The 16,208-nt window shown below is 43.7% G+C and overlaps 1 protein-coding gene across 2 annotated transcripts in view; it reads right to left on the reverse strand.

The window, feature by feature from the left end:
- Positions 1-16,208, reverse strand: part of kif16ba (kinesin family member 16Ba) — a 251,726-nt gene that overhangs the window by 180,167 nt on the left and 55,351 nt on the right. For both annotated transcript variants that reach the window (XM_072506633.1, XM_072506629.1), the window contains exons 8-10: positions 14,267-14,435; positions 13,993-14,124; positions 10,336-10,511 (exon numbers count right to left, since the gene is read on the reverse strand). In XM_072506633.1, the coding sequence (XP_072362734.1) occupies positions 10,336-10,511; positions 13,993-14,124; positions 14,267-14,435 (477 nt within the window). The remainder of the gene's footprint in view (positions 1-10,335; positions 10,512-13,992; positions 14,125-14,266; positions 14,436-16,208) is intronic.

Consider the following 16,208-nt stretch of genomic DNA (forward strand, 5'->3'; position numbering starts at 1 on the left):
CCACATTGTGCTTAAGTGAGAGTGCGCCGAGGCCGTTAGATCGTGGGAGAGGCTGTGAATTAGAACTGCACTGGCCGGCATTCTAACTGGCCCATTCCCGTTGGTGAAATCAGGATGCCACCGTAGTGTGGCGAGAATTCAATAATCACCATTTAATTCCATCTCCATACAATTAACGGGAGCCAACCCCTATCTAACTGCCTCTCCAGCAAGTCAGAGTAGGAATGACAGGATGAATGCGTGGCTTGAGAGATGGCGCAGGAGGGAGGGATTCAGATTTTTGGTACATTGGAACCGGTTCTGGGGGAAGTGTGGGACCATTACAAATCGGACGCTCTACACCTGGGCAGGACTGGAACCAATGTCCGAGGGGAGTTGTTTGCTAGCGCTGTTGGGGAGGGTTTAAACTAATGTGGCAGGGGGGTGAGAACCACGCAGGAAGTCGGAGGGTAGTAAAGAGAGGATAGAAACAAAAGTTAGTAGAAAAGTGGAAGGCAGAGAAACGGATTGAACTGCATTTTTTTCAGTGCAAGAGGCCTAACGGGCAAGGCAGATGAACTCAGGGCATGGATAGGTACATGGGACTGGGATATTATAGCTATTACTGAAACTTGGCTAAAGGAGGGGTAGGACTGACAGCTCAATGTTCCAGGGTACAGATGCTATAGGAAAGATAGAACAGGAGCTAAGAGAGGAGGGGAGTTGCGTTTTTGATTAGGGACAGTATCACGGCAGTACAAAGAGAGGATATATCCGAGGGTTCGCACACTGAGTTATATGGGTAAAACTGAAAAATAAGACGGGTGAGATCACTTTGATAGGACTGTACTATAGGCCTCTAAATAGTCAGCGGGATATTGAGGAGCAAATATGAAAGAGATTACAGATAGCTGCCGGAAAAATAGGGTGGTAATAGTTGGGGACTTTAACTTTCCCAACATTAATTGGGACAGCCATAGCATTAGGGGATTGGATGGAGAAAAATGAGTCAAGTGTATTCTGGAAGAATTCCTCATTCAATATGTGGATGGCCAGACCAGGGAGGGGGCAAAATCTGACCTCCTCTTGGAGAATAAGGAAGGGCAGGTGATGGAAGTGTTAGTGAGGAACCACTTTGGGACCAGTGACCATAATTCCATTAGTTTTAAGATAGCTATGGAGAATGATAGTTCTGGCCCAAATGTTAAAATTTTTAATTGGGGCAAGGCCAATTTCGAGGGTATTAGGCGGGAACTTACAAAAGTTGATTGGGGGTGCCTATTTGCAGGCACGGGGACAGCTGGTAAGTGGGCATCTTCAAGGTGAGCATATTCCTCTTAGAATGAAGGGTAAGGCTCATAGATGGAGAGATCCCAGGATGACTCAGGATATTGATAAAGGAAGGAGGCATATGACATGCATAGGCAGCTGGGATCAAATGGATCCCTTGAAGAGTGTGGGGATTGTCAGAGTAGAGTTAAGAGAGAAATCAGGAGGGCAAAAAGGGGACACGAGATTGTCTTGGAAGATAAGGCAAAGGAAAATCCAAAGAGCGTTTACAGATACATAAAGTGTAAAAGGATGACTAGGGAGAGGGTAGTGCCTCTTAAGGATAAACAAGGTCAACTATGTGCAGATCCACAAGGGATGGAAGAGGTCCTAAATAAATATTTCTCGCCAGTATTTACTGTTGAGAAAGGCACGAATGTCAGGGAATTTGGAGAAATAAAAAGTGATGTCTTGAGGACTGTACATATTACAGAGAAGGAGGTGATGGAGGTATTAAAGCGCATCAAGATAGATAAATCCACAGGACCTGATGAAATGTATCATAGGACGTTGTGGGAGGCTCAGAAGGAAATTGCCAGCCCCCTAGCTAATTTGAATCATCGACAGCCACAGGAGAGGTGCCTGAAGATTAGAGGGTAGCAAATGTTGTGCCCTTGTTTAAGAAGGGCTCTCGGGACAAGCCTGGGAACTACAGACCGGTTAGCTTTACTTCTGTAGTGGGTAAATTGTTAGAAGGTATTCTGTGGGATAGGATCTGCAGGCATTTAGACAGGCAAGGGCTAATTAGGGAAAGTCAGCATGGCTTTGTAAGGGGAAAGTCATGTCTCACCAATTTGATTGAGTTTTTTGAAGGGGTAACCAAGTAGGTAGATGAGGACAGTGCAGTCGACGTGGTCTACATGGACGTTAGCAAGGCCTTTGACAAGGTACCGCATGGTAGGTTGTTGCAAAAGGTTAAATCTCATGGAATCCAGAGTGAGGTAGCCAATTGGATAAAAAATTGGCTTGGCGACCGAAGTCAAAGGTTGTGGAGGGTGGTTTTTCAAACTGGAGGCCTGTGACTAGTGGTATGCCTCAGAGATCCATGCTGGGTCCACTGTTATTTGTTATACATATTAATAATTTGGATGAGAATGTAGGAGGCATGGTTAGTAAGTTTGCAGATGACACCAAGATTGGTGGCATAGCTGGAGAGTGAAGAAGGTTATATAAGATTTCAATAGAATCTTGACCAATTGGGCAGTGGGCCGATGAATGGAAGATGGAGTTTAATTTGGATAAATGTGAGGTGATGCATTTTGGCAGATCAAATCAGAACAGGACCTACTCAATTAATGGTAGGGAGTTAGATCTAGGGGTTCAGGTTCATAGCTCCCTGAAGGTGGAGTCGCAGGTGGACAGGGTGGTGAAGAAGGCATTCAGCATGCTAGGTTTTATTGGTCAAAACATGGAATACAGGAGTTGAGACGTCTTGTTGCAGTTGTACAAGACATGAGTAAGAGCACACATGGAAGACTGTGTTCAGTTGTGGTCACCCTATTATAGGAAGGATATTGTTAAACTATAAAGAGTGCAGAAGAGATTTACGAGGATGCTATCAAGACTTGATGGTCTGAGCTACAAGGAGAGGCTGGAACTTTTTTCCCTGGAGTGTAGGAGGCTTAGGGGGGATCTTATAGAGGTCTATAAAATAATGAGGGGCATAGATAAGGTAGGTAGTCAACATCTTTTCCCAAAGGTAGAGGATTCTAGAACTAGAGGGCATAGATTTACAGTGAGAGGGGAGAGATACAAAAGAGACCAGAGGGGAAATTTCTTTGCAGAGAGTGGTGAGCATCTGGAATGAGCTGCCAGAGGCAATGGTAGAGGCGGGTACAATTTTTTCCTTTAAAAAAGTTAGACAGTTACATGGGCAGGGTGGGTATAGAGGGATATGGGCCAAATGCGGTAAGTGGGGCTAGCTTAGTGATAGAAACTGGGCAGCATGGACAAGCTGGGTCAAAGGACTTGTTTCCATGCTGTAAACATCTATGACTCTATAAGTGGTCACATGGGTGCTGATTAGTAAACCTTTTTTAAAAAGTGAGGCTGACGGAAAGGCTGCTGTGGGGATCATAGAATCATAGAATTTACAGTGCAGAAGGAGGCCATTCAGCCCATCGAGTCTGCACCGGCCCTTGGAAAGAGCACCCTACTTAAGCCCCATGCCTCTACCCCATCCCCTTTATCCCGGTAACCCAGTAACCCCACCTAACCATTTTGGACAGTAAGGGGAATTTAGAATGGCCAATCCACCTAACCTGCACATCTTTGGACTGTGGGAGGAAACCGGAGGACTCCACACAGACAGTGACCCAAGCCGGGAATTGAACATGGGACCCTGGAGCTGTGAAGTAACTGTGCTAACCACTAAGCTACCGTGCTGCCCTGGATCCGAGGAGGCAAGTAGCCATCTTCATTCCCAAGCAATGTGCCCAGATGCACTGGGGTTGCTGCCCTTGGAGGGGCCAGTCACATCTTGGATTGTGTGTTCCTGCTCCGGGGGTCAACCCCAGCCCTTGCCTGCCTGCCCCTCCACCACCCATAACTCCCACTGACCGCAGAGGTTCCTAGCCGTGCGGCAGAAGGTTATTGCGGATTGGGAATTGGCAATTGTAGTTAACTGAGCACTTCACAGCTCCCAAGTGGATTCCCCGTGGATGGGCGTGACATGTAGCAAGTGGGAATTATTGCCTAGCATCACAATCAGACGATGATGCCTGGACACTGTGCCTGAATAGTGCGTGAGGCAACACCGCGGACGAATACCTGAACACCCAGGGTCTGGGTCCCTGCAGCAGGGACATTTCAGTGATCAGATGGTGGGTGTTTGCACCGGGGAGGGGACCAGCCCCCGGTCCAGGCAACGTTACATGTGGATGTCTAGAGTACAGGGCGAGGAGTCCGGTGACCCCCCTGTCCCCTGCAGCGGCCGGGAATGTGTGGGGAGGGTGCGTCGGATGGCAGGGTGCAGGGTGGAAGACACCACTGGTTGTCAGTCTCATACCCTCCCACAATCCTTACAGATATTACACGGAATGGATGATATCTTGGGCTCCACGGAAGCTGCCCTTGTGGTGCTGCTGACAGGCCAGGCAGCCAGACGCTGGAGAAGGCAGTAGCAGCAGCATCGACAGAGGCTCAAGGCAGCGGCCTATGTGCAGGGCCCCGCCCCACAAATTGAAGACCCGGCCGCCCATCAGATCAGGGAGGGACCCTGATGGGGAGGCCAGTGATTGCCCAACCCCATCACCATTAGTCTTTCAAACAGATGACGGACAGAGTGAGCCACAGGGGGGCTCCGCCTCAACAAGGGGACGGTGCAGCACCTGTGCCATGTCCTCGCGGACCTGGCAGCACGTGGAAGCTCCACTCCCTGTCAAGATCACCACAGCCCTGAACTTTCACGCCTCAGGATCACTCCAGGGCTCGAGTCGGGACTAGTGTAGCAGCTCACAAACTACAGCCCACAAGTGCATCCATGAAGTACTGGATGCTGTTTGCCCGGGCAGAAAACTTGATAAACTTTGACATGGACCAGGCCCATCAGGATGCCTGGGCAACAGGAGCCTTTGCCATTACCAGGTTGCCCCAGGTCCAGGGGGTAACAATAATAATCTTTATTAGTGTCACAAGTAGACTTACATCAACACTGCAATGAAGTCACTGTGAAAATCCCCCAGTCGCCACACTACGGCGCCTGTTCGGGTACACGGAGGCGGAATTCAGAATGTCCAATTTAGCTAACAAGCTCCGGAAACCGGGGCACCCAGAGGAAAACTAGGCAGGCACGTAGAGAACGTGAAGACTCTGCACAGAGAGTGACCCAAGCCGGGAATCATTGTAAAGAAACAGTGCTAAGCACTGTGGTACTGTACCGCCCTGATGGCACACATGTCGCCTTGGGTTCCCCGGGCCATCTGGGAGTGCCCTACGTCAACAGGAAGAGGTTACACTCCCTGAACGTCCAGCTTATGTGCGACCTCCACATTGAGATCATGCACGTGTGTGCACACTTCCCAGTATGCATGCATGACAGCTAATCCTGAGCAGTCGGACATGCCCAGCCTCTTCAAGGATCAACCCAGGACGGACGGTTGGGGGATAAGGGGTACCTGCTGAAGTCCTGGCTAATGATGCTAGTGTGGAGGCCGGTGACAGATGCAGAGACCCAATACAATATGGCCCATGCAGCCACCCAGGCTGTCACTGAGCAGAGCACCGGACTCCTCGAAATGCAGTACACCGGACTCCTCAAAATGCGGTCGCCGCTTTGTGCCTGGTCTTCTGTGACCTCCACAACCTGGCACAGCAGCGGGGTGACATGGAGGTGGAGGAACATCCGAAGAGGCGGCGGCGGATCAGAATGGCCTGGAGGACGAGCCCAGGGAGGACTCACAGTATTAGCCAAAGGCTGGAGGACAGGCAGCAGCAAAGGTCCGGCAAGCCCAGAGGGCCAGAAAGGCCCCTATCCTCGCTTGCTTGACATAAGGCATGGCCTCATCAGTCATCGCCCCTCCCCCATTCCCACCCCACCTTAGCCGGGGGAGGAGGGGGAGAGGAGGAAGGAAAATATGGAGGTCAGGGCGGCACTACTGGACATGGGTGGGTCAGGGCACAGAACGGTGCTGGGTGGTGCTAGGCGCATGCTCTGGGGGGGGGGGGGGGTCAGAGGTGGCGGGCGGGTAGAGTTGGTGCCTGGGGGTCAGTGCCAAGCCACCCATATGACCCAGTGGAGGTCATTGACCTTCTTACGGCACTGGGTCCTGGTCCTCCTGGTGGTGCTTCCCGAGCTGACGGCTGATGTCACTTCCTCCCAGGCAGCCATGGCTGCCCTGTGACTGACCCTCTGAGACCCTGGGGGGGAACAGGGCATTCCTTCTGATTTCGACCACATCCAATAGTCTAGTCAGGTCGGCATGCCGGAATCATGGGGCTGGTCTTCTCGGAGGCATGGCTGCAAGCTGTGTAGGATTGGCCGTGCAAGGGCAGTTTAATTGCTGCTCTCCTTTGTTAGCGGGGGTCCCGGCGAATCACAGACGAGACAGTAATTTGCGGCATGAAGCCCTTGGGGCCTCGTTAAGTGAATCAATTAACGTTTTTATAGCAGTGATGGTCTCGCCAAGCCAAGCGTCAGGAAGTTTGCGGCAGTTCCCGCTTGCTACCACACTTGGAAACTTTTCCATTAAGTCATGCCCAAAGTCTAGAAGGGCTGCAGATTTGAGTGCATCTGAGGCACAACTGGTTTAGCCAGCCATCAGCAGATCTGGCTCATGATTTAAAGCATTATACAAATAAAATACAATGGCAGGGTTGTCCTGGGAGAAGAGATTGAGGAGGCTAGAATTATATTCTCTAGAGTTTAGAAGAGGTGGTCTCATTGAAGTGAAAATATTCTTACAGGACTCGAGAGGGGAGATGCAGGAAGGATGTTTCCCCTGGCTTGGGGGTGGTATAGAAACAGGGGACACAGTCTCAGAATAAGGGACAGGCTATTTAGGACTGAGTTGAGGAGGAATTTCTTCACAGATATCTACTTATTAAAGATATCAAGGGATATGGATATAATGTGGGAAAATGGCCACAATGTTAGTTGAATGTGGAGAAGGCTCAAGGGGCCAAATAGCCTACTGCTCCTGTTTTCTATATTAAGGCAATTCCACCATCACGTTATACAGTCCTCAAAAAAAAAACAGGGCATAGAAATAAAAACAGAATCTTGCTGAATCTTGCATCAAATAAGAACGCTCAAAGATATCAGTTCTCAATGATTAGAAACCATGCAATTTTCTCAACAGTGTTAGCACTCGATCAGGAACAAGGAGCAGAGAGAAGCTCCCTTTACAAGGCCTTAATTTTGTTTCAGATATCAGGACGACACCATCTGCTGCATCGATGTGGACTTTTCACCTGCCCACACTAGCAATGCTTATTGTCCATCTGCATTTCAGTGAATGCCATACTAATACAAATACAATTCAAATTTATGCTAAATTATGGCCAGTTACGTGCAGTGAATTTGCATCTAATTTACAATTAACAAAGCAAGGCTATTCTATTTATCAAGATTCGATATGAAACAAGCACCCAACGATGAACAGTATTCTGGCCCAGATTATAGAAACCTAGAAAATAGGAGCAGGAATAGGCCATTCAGCCCTTCGAGCCTGCTCCACCATTCAATCATCGCTGATTCTCCACCTAAAGACTAAACTCCCATGTTCTCTCTATGCCCTTTGACACCTTCAGAGTGTAGAGATTTATCTATTTCTTTTGTAAATATCTTCAGTGGTTTGACAATCCAGTCTTCGGTGGTAGAGAATTCCGCAGGTTCACCACCCTCAAGAGGTTTCTCCTCATCTCGGCCCTAAGTAGCCTCCCCCATATCCTGTGAATGTGACCCCTTGTTCTAGATCCCATCCAGCCAGAGGAAACACCATTCCTGCATCCAGTCTGTCCAACCCTGTCAGAAATTTATACGTTGCAATGGGATCCCTCTCATTCTTCTAAATTGTTGTTAATTACAGCACAGAAGGAGACCATTCCCAGCCCTATTTCCGTTGCCCTTTAAATTAATCACTTTCAAATATATATCAAGCTCTCTTTTGAAACCCCCTATAGAATCCACCTCCACCACGCTCCCTGCTTGTCCCTTATAGGCCCCACTCTATCAATTAATCATTTACCATTAATATATTTGAAGAACATTTTACCATTTGTTTCAGCACAGCCTGCCATTCTTTCTTCATGCTTCCTCTTAGCCTTCCTTATTCCAGCCTTAGCCTCTCTCCTGCATTTGAGATACTTTACTCTTCCTGTTTTATATTGCTATTATTATTCCGGCATGTATCATATGCCTCTTTTTTTCTTCCTTACTTTACCATAAATATCCTTGGTCATCCAGGGTAGTCTAGCTTTGGATACCAAGTATTTAATTCTCATGGGTACAAACCTAGCTTGCACCCTATTCAGCTCTCCTTTGAAAATCTCCCATTTTTCATCCACTGCTTTATCCATCAAAATGCATTTCCAATCAACCTGCTCCAGTTCAACTTTTAGACACCTACAATTTGCCCTTTTCCAGTCTGGTATCTTAATTCGTGACTGATTTCTATCCTTTTCCAACTCAATATTAAACCGTATTATGTTATGATCGCTACTTCCCACCGGCTCCCCCACTCTGACGTTCTCCACCTCCCTTGCCTCATTTCCTAGGACCAGGTCCAGCACAGCTTGCTCCCTGGTATGACTGGAAATGTACTGTTCCAGAAAGTTCTTCTGCACACACTTCAGGAGGTTCTCTCCTTCCATGCCCCACACTTTACCCATTTCCCAGTCTACCTTAGAATAATTAAAATCCCCAACTATCACAACCCTACTTGCCCTGCCGGTTTCCATAATTTGCCTACAAATGCTCTCTTCCACTTCCTCCCCACTATTTGGAGGTCTATAGTAAATACCAAACAAGGTCACTGCTCCCTTCCTGTTTCTCACCTCCAACCATATTGATTCTGATTCAGGAACTGCATCTCGTTCAAGGACTATGATACTATCTTTGACTAAGACTGCTACACCATCTCCCCTTTACCCACCTTGTCTCTACTAAAAACCTTATAACACGGGATTTAAGTATCCAGTCCTGTTCTGGCTTGAGCCACGTTTCTGTCAATGCTACTGTGTCATATGCCCCAGGGCAATTTCTGCTTCCAGTTCCCCAATTTTGTTCATTATACTCCGTGCATTTACACAGATACAATTTAACCCCTGCCCTTATCTATTTTTTGTCCTTTGGGAGGCGACCATTTATTTGTTCACTGTCAACACTCAAGCCTTCTCTCACTTTTATTTCCTTATTCCCCATCTTCTCTCTTTTGCCCTCACTGGTACAACAGAAAGATGTGCAGGGTAGATGGATTGGCCACGCTAAATTGTCCCTTATTTGGGAAAAAAAATTGGGCACTATTTTTTTAAAAACCTTAACACCAGTGGTATAAGCCCGTCGTCATTTTTCAGGAAATTGACAGTAGGTTTCAAATTAAACCAGGCACCTTTGTTGCTCTTAATATCATGTAATAAAGGACAAACAAAAACTTGCACCATATGTCAGATTAGTTGAAGACCTCCACGTTCCAAGAACATTAAATTCCCACCATTCTATGCATTTTGCTGCTTAACTGATTGTTCGAGACAGAAATTCTCTCTGGGGTTACCACACTGGTCACTTCCTGTAGCCAAGAACATAGTTTCTTTACTCTTTCCATTGAAAGTCCAGTAAGATTAACGAGGGACTTTGGATACCTCAGAATGCATTAAACCAAAATTATTAGCCCAGAGGATATTATATGATTTGCATTTTAATAAAGGTTTTGAACAAAAAAAATTGCTTAAAATTAGAAACTTTAATATGTCTCCACAGGAATATTTCACCCCCGAACCACATAATCATTATGAGTTCTTTCTAAATGATCAAACCTTGATAGTTCAGAAGCAGTGTATTTTAGTGCATTATAAATTAGGTCGATTAGGTACTGATTGACACCGGACTTGCTATACTTTACTGGGTATTTAGTATTAGCAGGTGCAGTTATGTTTCAAACACACCACTGTTTTTAAATTTCACCCACAAGCTCAGTTAAAACTGTATATGAAAACCTTGGCTGCCACCTACAGCTGAAACAAGAAAATTGAAGACCCTGTATCCAAGTCAATTATTAATTTTGATCCAGAGTGGATTCCATCCAAATGAAAGTTTCTTAATTAGGTTTATAATTCTTCAAAGCTGAAGTCAGCTCCATTAATTTTTTTGTGGAAGGGTCATTAATGCATCCCCATTACCCCTGCACCAATCCACGTAGGAAAATAGCAACTTCTATGAACCAAGTTCAATGATTATAAATGATTTAGCCATTAGTTGTTCAACTCAATTAGTCCTCGAGGTTACCTGAACATAACAAGGCAATTAAAATTGGTAACTCTTTCCCCCCCACAAAAAAAAATTATAAATCCATCAAAAAGATAAAAACTAACCTGATTCCCCTGAGCAAGTAAAGCCTTCAGTCGCGCTATTTCAGCACGTAGCTCACGAATGAGTTTGACATTAGAATCTTCATTAATGGTAGGTTTGTTAATGATATTTTTGGCTCTGTTTGCATAGCGAAGTGTACTCAATGTTTCTCCATAATTGACATCTGCTGGTGAAATGGCTAAAGGACAATGAAAAGTAATGAAGTATTCAGTAGCCTATAAGATTTTTTTAAAAAAAATCTTTGTACAAGAGAGAGAAACTAAACAGAATTCTTTCATACAACTCGGGAGTGATGTTTAATTAGTGTGGGCTTGACGTGACAGAAAGGAGTATTTCGCGGTCAGTGGCAAAACGATGAAGCTCGCCATTGACCTCCGGAAGGTGGCTGGCGACCTCAGTGGCGGGGGACTGCCCTTTCCCAACTTTGATTCCGGCTTCAGCTCAAGGGGATCTCCATCCAGCAACAGTGATGTCGTTAAACTGGCAGAGCAACTCCTGGAGAGGTCTGTGGAAGCACCCTTTCGAGGAGCAGAGAATCACTGGCAACAAAATCTGGATTCCTTCATTTAATTGCATACATGGAGGCATCATAAGTTGCTATCAGTTTCACAAATGTAATGATGACGAAAACAGGCACTGAAAGATTCTCAAGACAGCATATGCCACTCATTTTCCTTCACTTTTTAACCATTTTTACAGACAATGAAATAATGATTGGGTCATATATGAGAGATTAAGGTGGAAATTGAAACGCTAAACTTTGAAAAACATTTTTAAAAATTTATGAAAATGAAGAAATTTTATATTTCACAGGTATAAATTTAGTTTTCAGGATCAGATGGGGTTGTGCATAGCAATTATGAATTTAACATACCATTAAGAATCTTGTTACACCTCATTCACAAGATTTAACATTTTCTAAGACTTTTTACAGTGAGACTAACAGCATAATTGTGGAAGTTCACATTAATTCAAGTGATTTCAATGATTTATTTCTGCAGGGACCTATAATTGTACTTTATCCAGAACTGAAAGCAGATCCTGCAGTCTGAGCATATGAAAAGGAAGCATCAGGGAAAGCACAATGCCTCTCTCAGTCTTTAACAATTACCTTTTTGGCTTCCTATTTGGAACATCATTCGGCCCATTATGCCCATGCTGGCTCTTTGAAAAAGCCATTGGGCTCAGTTCCATAACCTCCTTTTGCCGTTAAAAACCTCTTGTGTTTTCTCTTAACTTTCCCTATTCCTAGAATAGTATTAGCTTTTCCAACATCTCCTCATAACTGAAGTCCCTTAACCTTGGGTAACAACCTGATTAACAACAGCTGCGCCCTTTTTAAGAGATTTACATCTTTCCTGAAGTGTGGTGTCCAGAATTGTCTACTATATTCTAGCTGAGACCTAACCAGTAATTTATAAAATTCTAACAAGATCTCTTTGCTTCTATTCCTTCACTTGTAAACCCAAGTAATCCAATTGCTATTTTACCTATCTGATCAACTTGCCCCAAGGATGTGTGTGTATGGGCACTGAAGCATCTGCTCATCCACACTTTTCAAAATGCAATAACCCTAATTTGTCTTTCTATATTACTCCCCCAAAAGTGCATCACTTCACATTTCTCCACAGTATGATCCATCTACCATTCCTCTGCCCATTTCGTTATCCTGTTTAAGTCATCCTGAAACCTATAATAATCCTCAGGATCTATTACTTTGCCAGGTTTTGCATCATCTGAGTACTACTTTACAATGTTGCTCCCTACCGTCGAGTCTCCAATTTATAAAAATTGGAGAGTCACAACACATAAAATTTACCTTTTGGGAACACCACTGCAAACAACCTCCCAGTCTGAAAGACATTCCTGACACTGAGCCAATTTTCGATCTCTAACGCCTGCCACTGCTGCTAATAGCTATTCCTGCCGGATTGATGTCATGGTATACCACCCTCATCTGTCTTGCACCATCCTCACACATCCACTGTAGCTTGAATGCAACCACTCAGTCTATACTGCCACTTTCCCCTTAATTCCATGTGCTTACATCTTGTAAACAGGTCTCCTGTGGGCATTTTGTCAAATGCTTTCCAAAAGTCCACATATTAACCTCATGCACTACCGTGATCAATCTTCTATATTCCCTCAAAAAATTCAATCACGTTAGCCAGACACATCTCCCTGAACAAATTCATACAGACTCTCCTTGATTAACCCAACTGTTTTTCCAAATTAAAGATAATTTTGACCTGATAATGGGTGCCAGTAATTTCCTCACCACTGATCTAATTTTCTGGATATCTCTCTCTCCCCTTTTTGAATAATGGTATATAAAATTAGCAACCTTCCATTCCTCCAGCACTAATCCTGTACCCAATGAGGATTGAAGAGTGCAACTAATACCTTTGCTTCTTTCAGCATCACAGGTTGCAATCTATCAGGACTAGGTGACTTGCAACTTTCAATAATGGGAATCCTTTGAATAATATCTTCCCTATCCATTGTTTCCCAGTCCATAACTTTCCTCCCCTCAGAGCAAATGGAATGACATGAGGATTTAAAACAAGGTATTTCTTTGATTATCTATTTGTGAAGTGCTTTGGGACAGTCTTCTATGTTTTTTGCTCTGTTTGCATAGCAAGGTACACTCGATCTTTCTCCATTATTGACATCTGCTGGATAAATGGCTATCAAAGTGGGTAATAAAAAGTATTTGAAGTATTCAGTTGCCTAGCAGGTATTCAATGCATCCTTATACAAGATATTCCTGAAACAAAACAGAATTCTTCATACAATTTGCAATGGAGTGATGTATCATTAGTGTGGGTTTACGTAACAGAAAGGCAGATTGCAGAGTCAAAAGCACCAGATAAATGTTCTAATTAAAATGATATATTAAGATGAACCCAAGAATGCATTTCAAGGTTAGACAAACTAGCAGGAAATGGGACTTAAATTAATGAAAGGTGATGTTTGAAAAAATGTCATTACTCAAAAGGACTATTGGAACATGCAACCTGGTAAGATGATGGAGTCAAAGATGTTAAGGAAATTACATTAGTTGTAGAATGCGAAGCTCACTGGGTGGGAATTTTAAGGACTAGCCTTAGCTTGTCCTTGGCTTTTTCTCAGCTGTTTACCTTGGATAATAATATGTGAGGAAACGGGTTTTAAAAAAACTGTTGATCCTGGCAGAATAAGGGAGCCAAAGGAAAAAAAAACATATGCAGGTTTAGAAATAAAATGACTTTTAGTACAACTGATGCACATTACATTTCCATAAAATACCAAAACGTTTTTAGGACTCAGACTCCTATAAATGAAGACATTTTACTTATTTGCAGCACTGTTTCTTTGACTCTCCATGGAGAGGCAACATATCTGGTCTACTCTGTTACAGGTTAGATGTGTAACAGAGAGTGGGGATTCACAACCAACTCAAGATGTTGATATCTGGAACCAGTCCAAATCCTTCTCTGCCTCCACCAAGCAAAATGGGTATGGTTAGAGCTCACAACCAACTGACACTGGTCTTATTATTCACTGTAAAGCAATTTATAACCATTTTGATTTCTAAAGCAAGCAGTGTTTGGGTTGTCAATGGGCGAAACAAGAAAATGAATATGTTGGAACTTGAACTTAAAAAACTAAAACCTTACTGGCAATCATAATGGTTTTCGAGTTTCCACCAAGGCTGTCTTTCAATAACCAGGTCAAAACGGAGTCTCTGTAAGGCACAAACACTTGTTTCTTCTTTGCTTGAGAATTTGACCTGTCCTGCGACAAGTCAGCTGTGAAAATGAAAAGCAGCTCAGTTCATCACTTTTGAAGAGCCTTGTGATTCAAAGCCATGCACTCAGCTTTTTTTAATAAACATTGCTTTTTTTCCAAGATTATAAATGGTTCAAGAAAAAAATTGAATAAAGAACTTACCCAAAGCAGAAATAACATTTCCCAGTGTGACTAAAGACTTGTTAATATTCCCTCCTTCTTTTAATCTTACGCCAGAGGCACCTGTAGCATCTGCTCTTTCACTTCCTGCAAGATCAACCAAGTGAATCTTGCTAATAGTTTCACAAGGCATTTCAGCATCAAATTTGGCCTAGGATTTCAATTAAGAAAGAAACTCAGGACACATCGCAATGATCCTTTTCTGAAAATAGTTACCTTGGAGAAGCAACATTTGAGATCAATTATTTATGTGTAGACTCACAATGAGACTATTTTATTTTTAATTTTATAATAAAAACGTAAATAACATATCACAATAAAAGTACTGTATGAAGAAGACTCAATGAAAATAGAAATAATTTTCCCGCCCCCAGATTTCACAATGGAGATCAAGATGTCTAAGGGACCAGGGCCACGTTGACTATTTTGGAAATTGATCAGGGTGCAAGAGTTTAGTTCGGAGTACTAAATAAATGATAAATGGTTAAAGTGTTATCAGATATGAGGGAGCTGGTTAGCATTGCATGGAATGCCTCCTTCAAGATTGAACTACATACACAGAAAAGATTATGGAATGGACTGGCAAATGGAAATGGTGAGTGCCGACACTTATTGCCGTTAGAGATTCCAGTAAGTACACATATGGAAGTATTGTGGGATTATGATAACTCCGAAGTACTAGAACTATCCAGATGGACCTCAGTAAACTTTTCCGCTTCATACATTTAATAATCATAATCTTTATTATTGTCACAAGTAGGCTTAAATTAACACTGCAATGAAGTTACTGTGAAAAGCCCCTAGTCACTACATTCTGGCACCTGCTCGTGTACACCGAGGGCAAATTCAGAATGTCCAATTCACCTAGCAAACACGTCTTTCGAGACTTCTGGGAGGAACCCGGAGGAAACCCACGCAGACACAGGAAGAATGTGCAGATTCCGCAGTCAGTGACCCAAGCCGGGAATCGAACCCGGGACCCAGTGCTAACCACTGTGCTATCTACGTACCAATGTGCTGCAATTCTAAAAATCATATTTTACTCCCTTGTTTTGTAATTTATAGTTTAAGTATTGTATTTTCAATTGCCCTGCAATAACGCCTCATTTCATGGTATTATTCAAACTGTAAATAAATCTATAGTCTGTACTCAGTAGGCTGCATGGCATTTTCTGCCATTTGAAGGAGTGAAGAGGTCATGGCCATCGCACACAATCTACAATGTCCAACATTGTAATTAAATGGCAATTATGAATCAGAGTGTGCAAAACCAGACTAAGCACACACAAGATCACAGGCTTTAGTTTGTAGAAGAAGTTGTGTTCTGTGATATGACTGTTGTAATGATATGGACAGATCATATAGTTGTTTAACTATAAAGATGATTTATTAACAACCACATGGAAAAGATAACTGATGAACTATAATACAGATGATGGCTATTAAACGAGTTCAGTGAATTCTCCTGGAGCTACTCCAAATGTGACTATCGTCTTGTACGGCTTACTACCCGGTGTCCTGAGTCACATGATGAATCTCTGATGCCATCTGCTATGTTGGAGGTCGTACCGATAACTATGTGCACTGATGGACAACGATATACATTAATGTGTGCATGCATATCGCCCCTCCTTTGGAAGTATAAATGTTTACAAATGTGACTGTTCTTTAAACAACCTGATATGCATGATACTTTAAACATGTATCATACACAGTTTATTACAAGTTCAGTCTGTCAGGTTCACGCCGTACTCTGGTTGATCTCCTGAATGATGGTTGACTCGGCGATCATGCTACACCTCCATTTGTTGTTGGTGTTCCTGCGTGTTCTACATTCACTGCTGTGGATGCTTCTCTGATTTCTGGCTCTGTTGGGTGTTCTGCATCCTCCTCAAGTGTTTTGGGATTGCATACCAGTTCGTCT

This window comes from Scyliorhinus torazame, chromosome 1 (assembly GCF_047496885.1).
Source record: "Scyliorhinus torazame isolate Kashiwa2021f chromosome 1, sScyTor2.1, whole genome shotgun sequence".
Taxonomy (NCBI): Eukaryota; Metazoa; Chordata; class Chondrichthyes; order Carcharhiniformes; family Scyliorhinidae; genus Scyliorhinus; species Scyliorhinus torazame.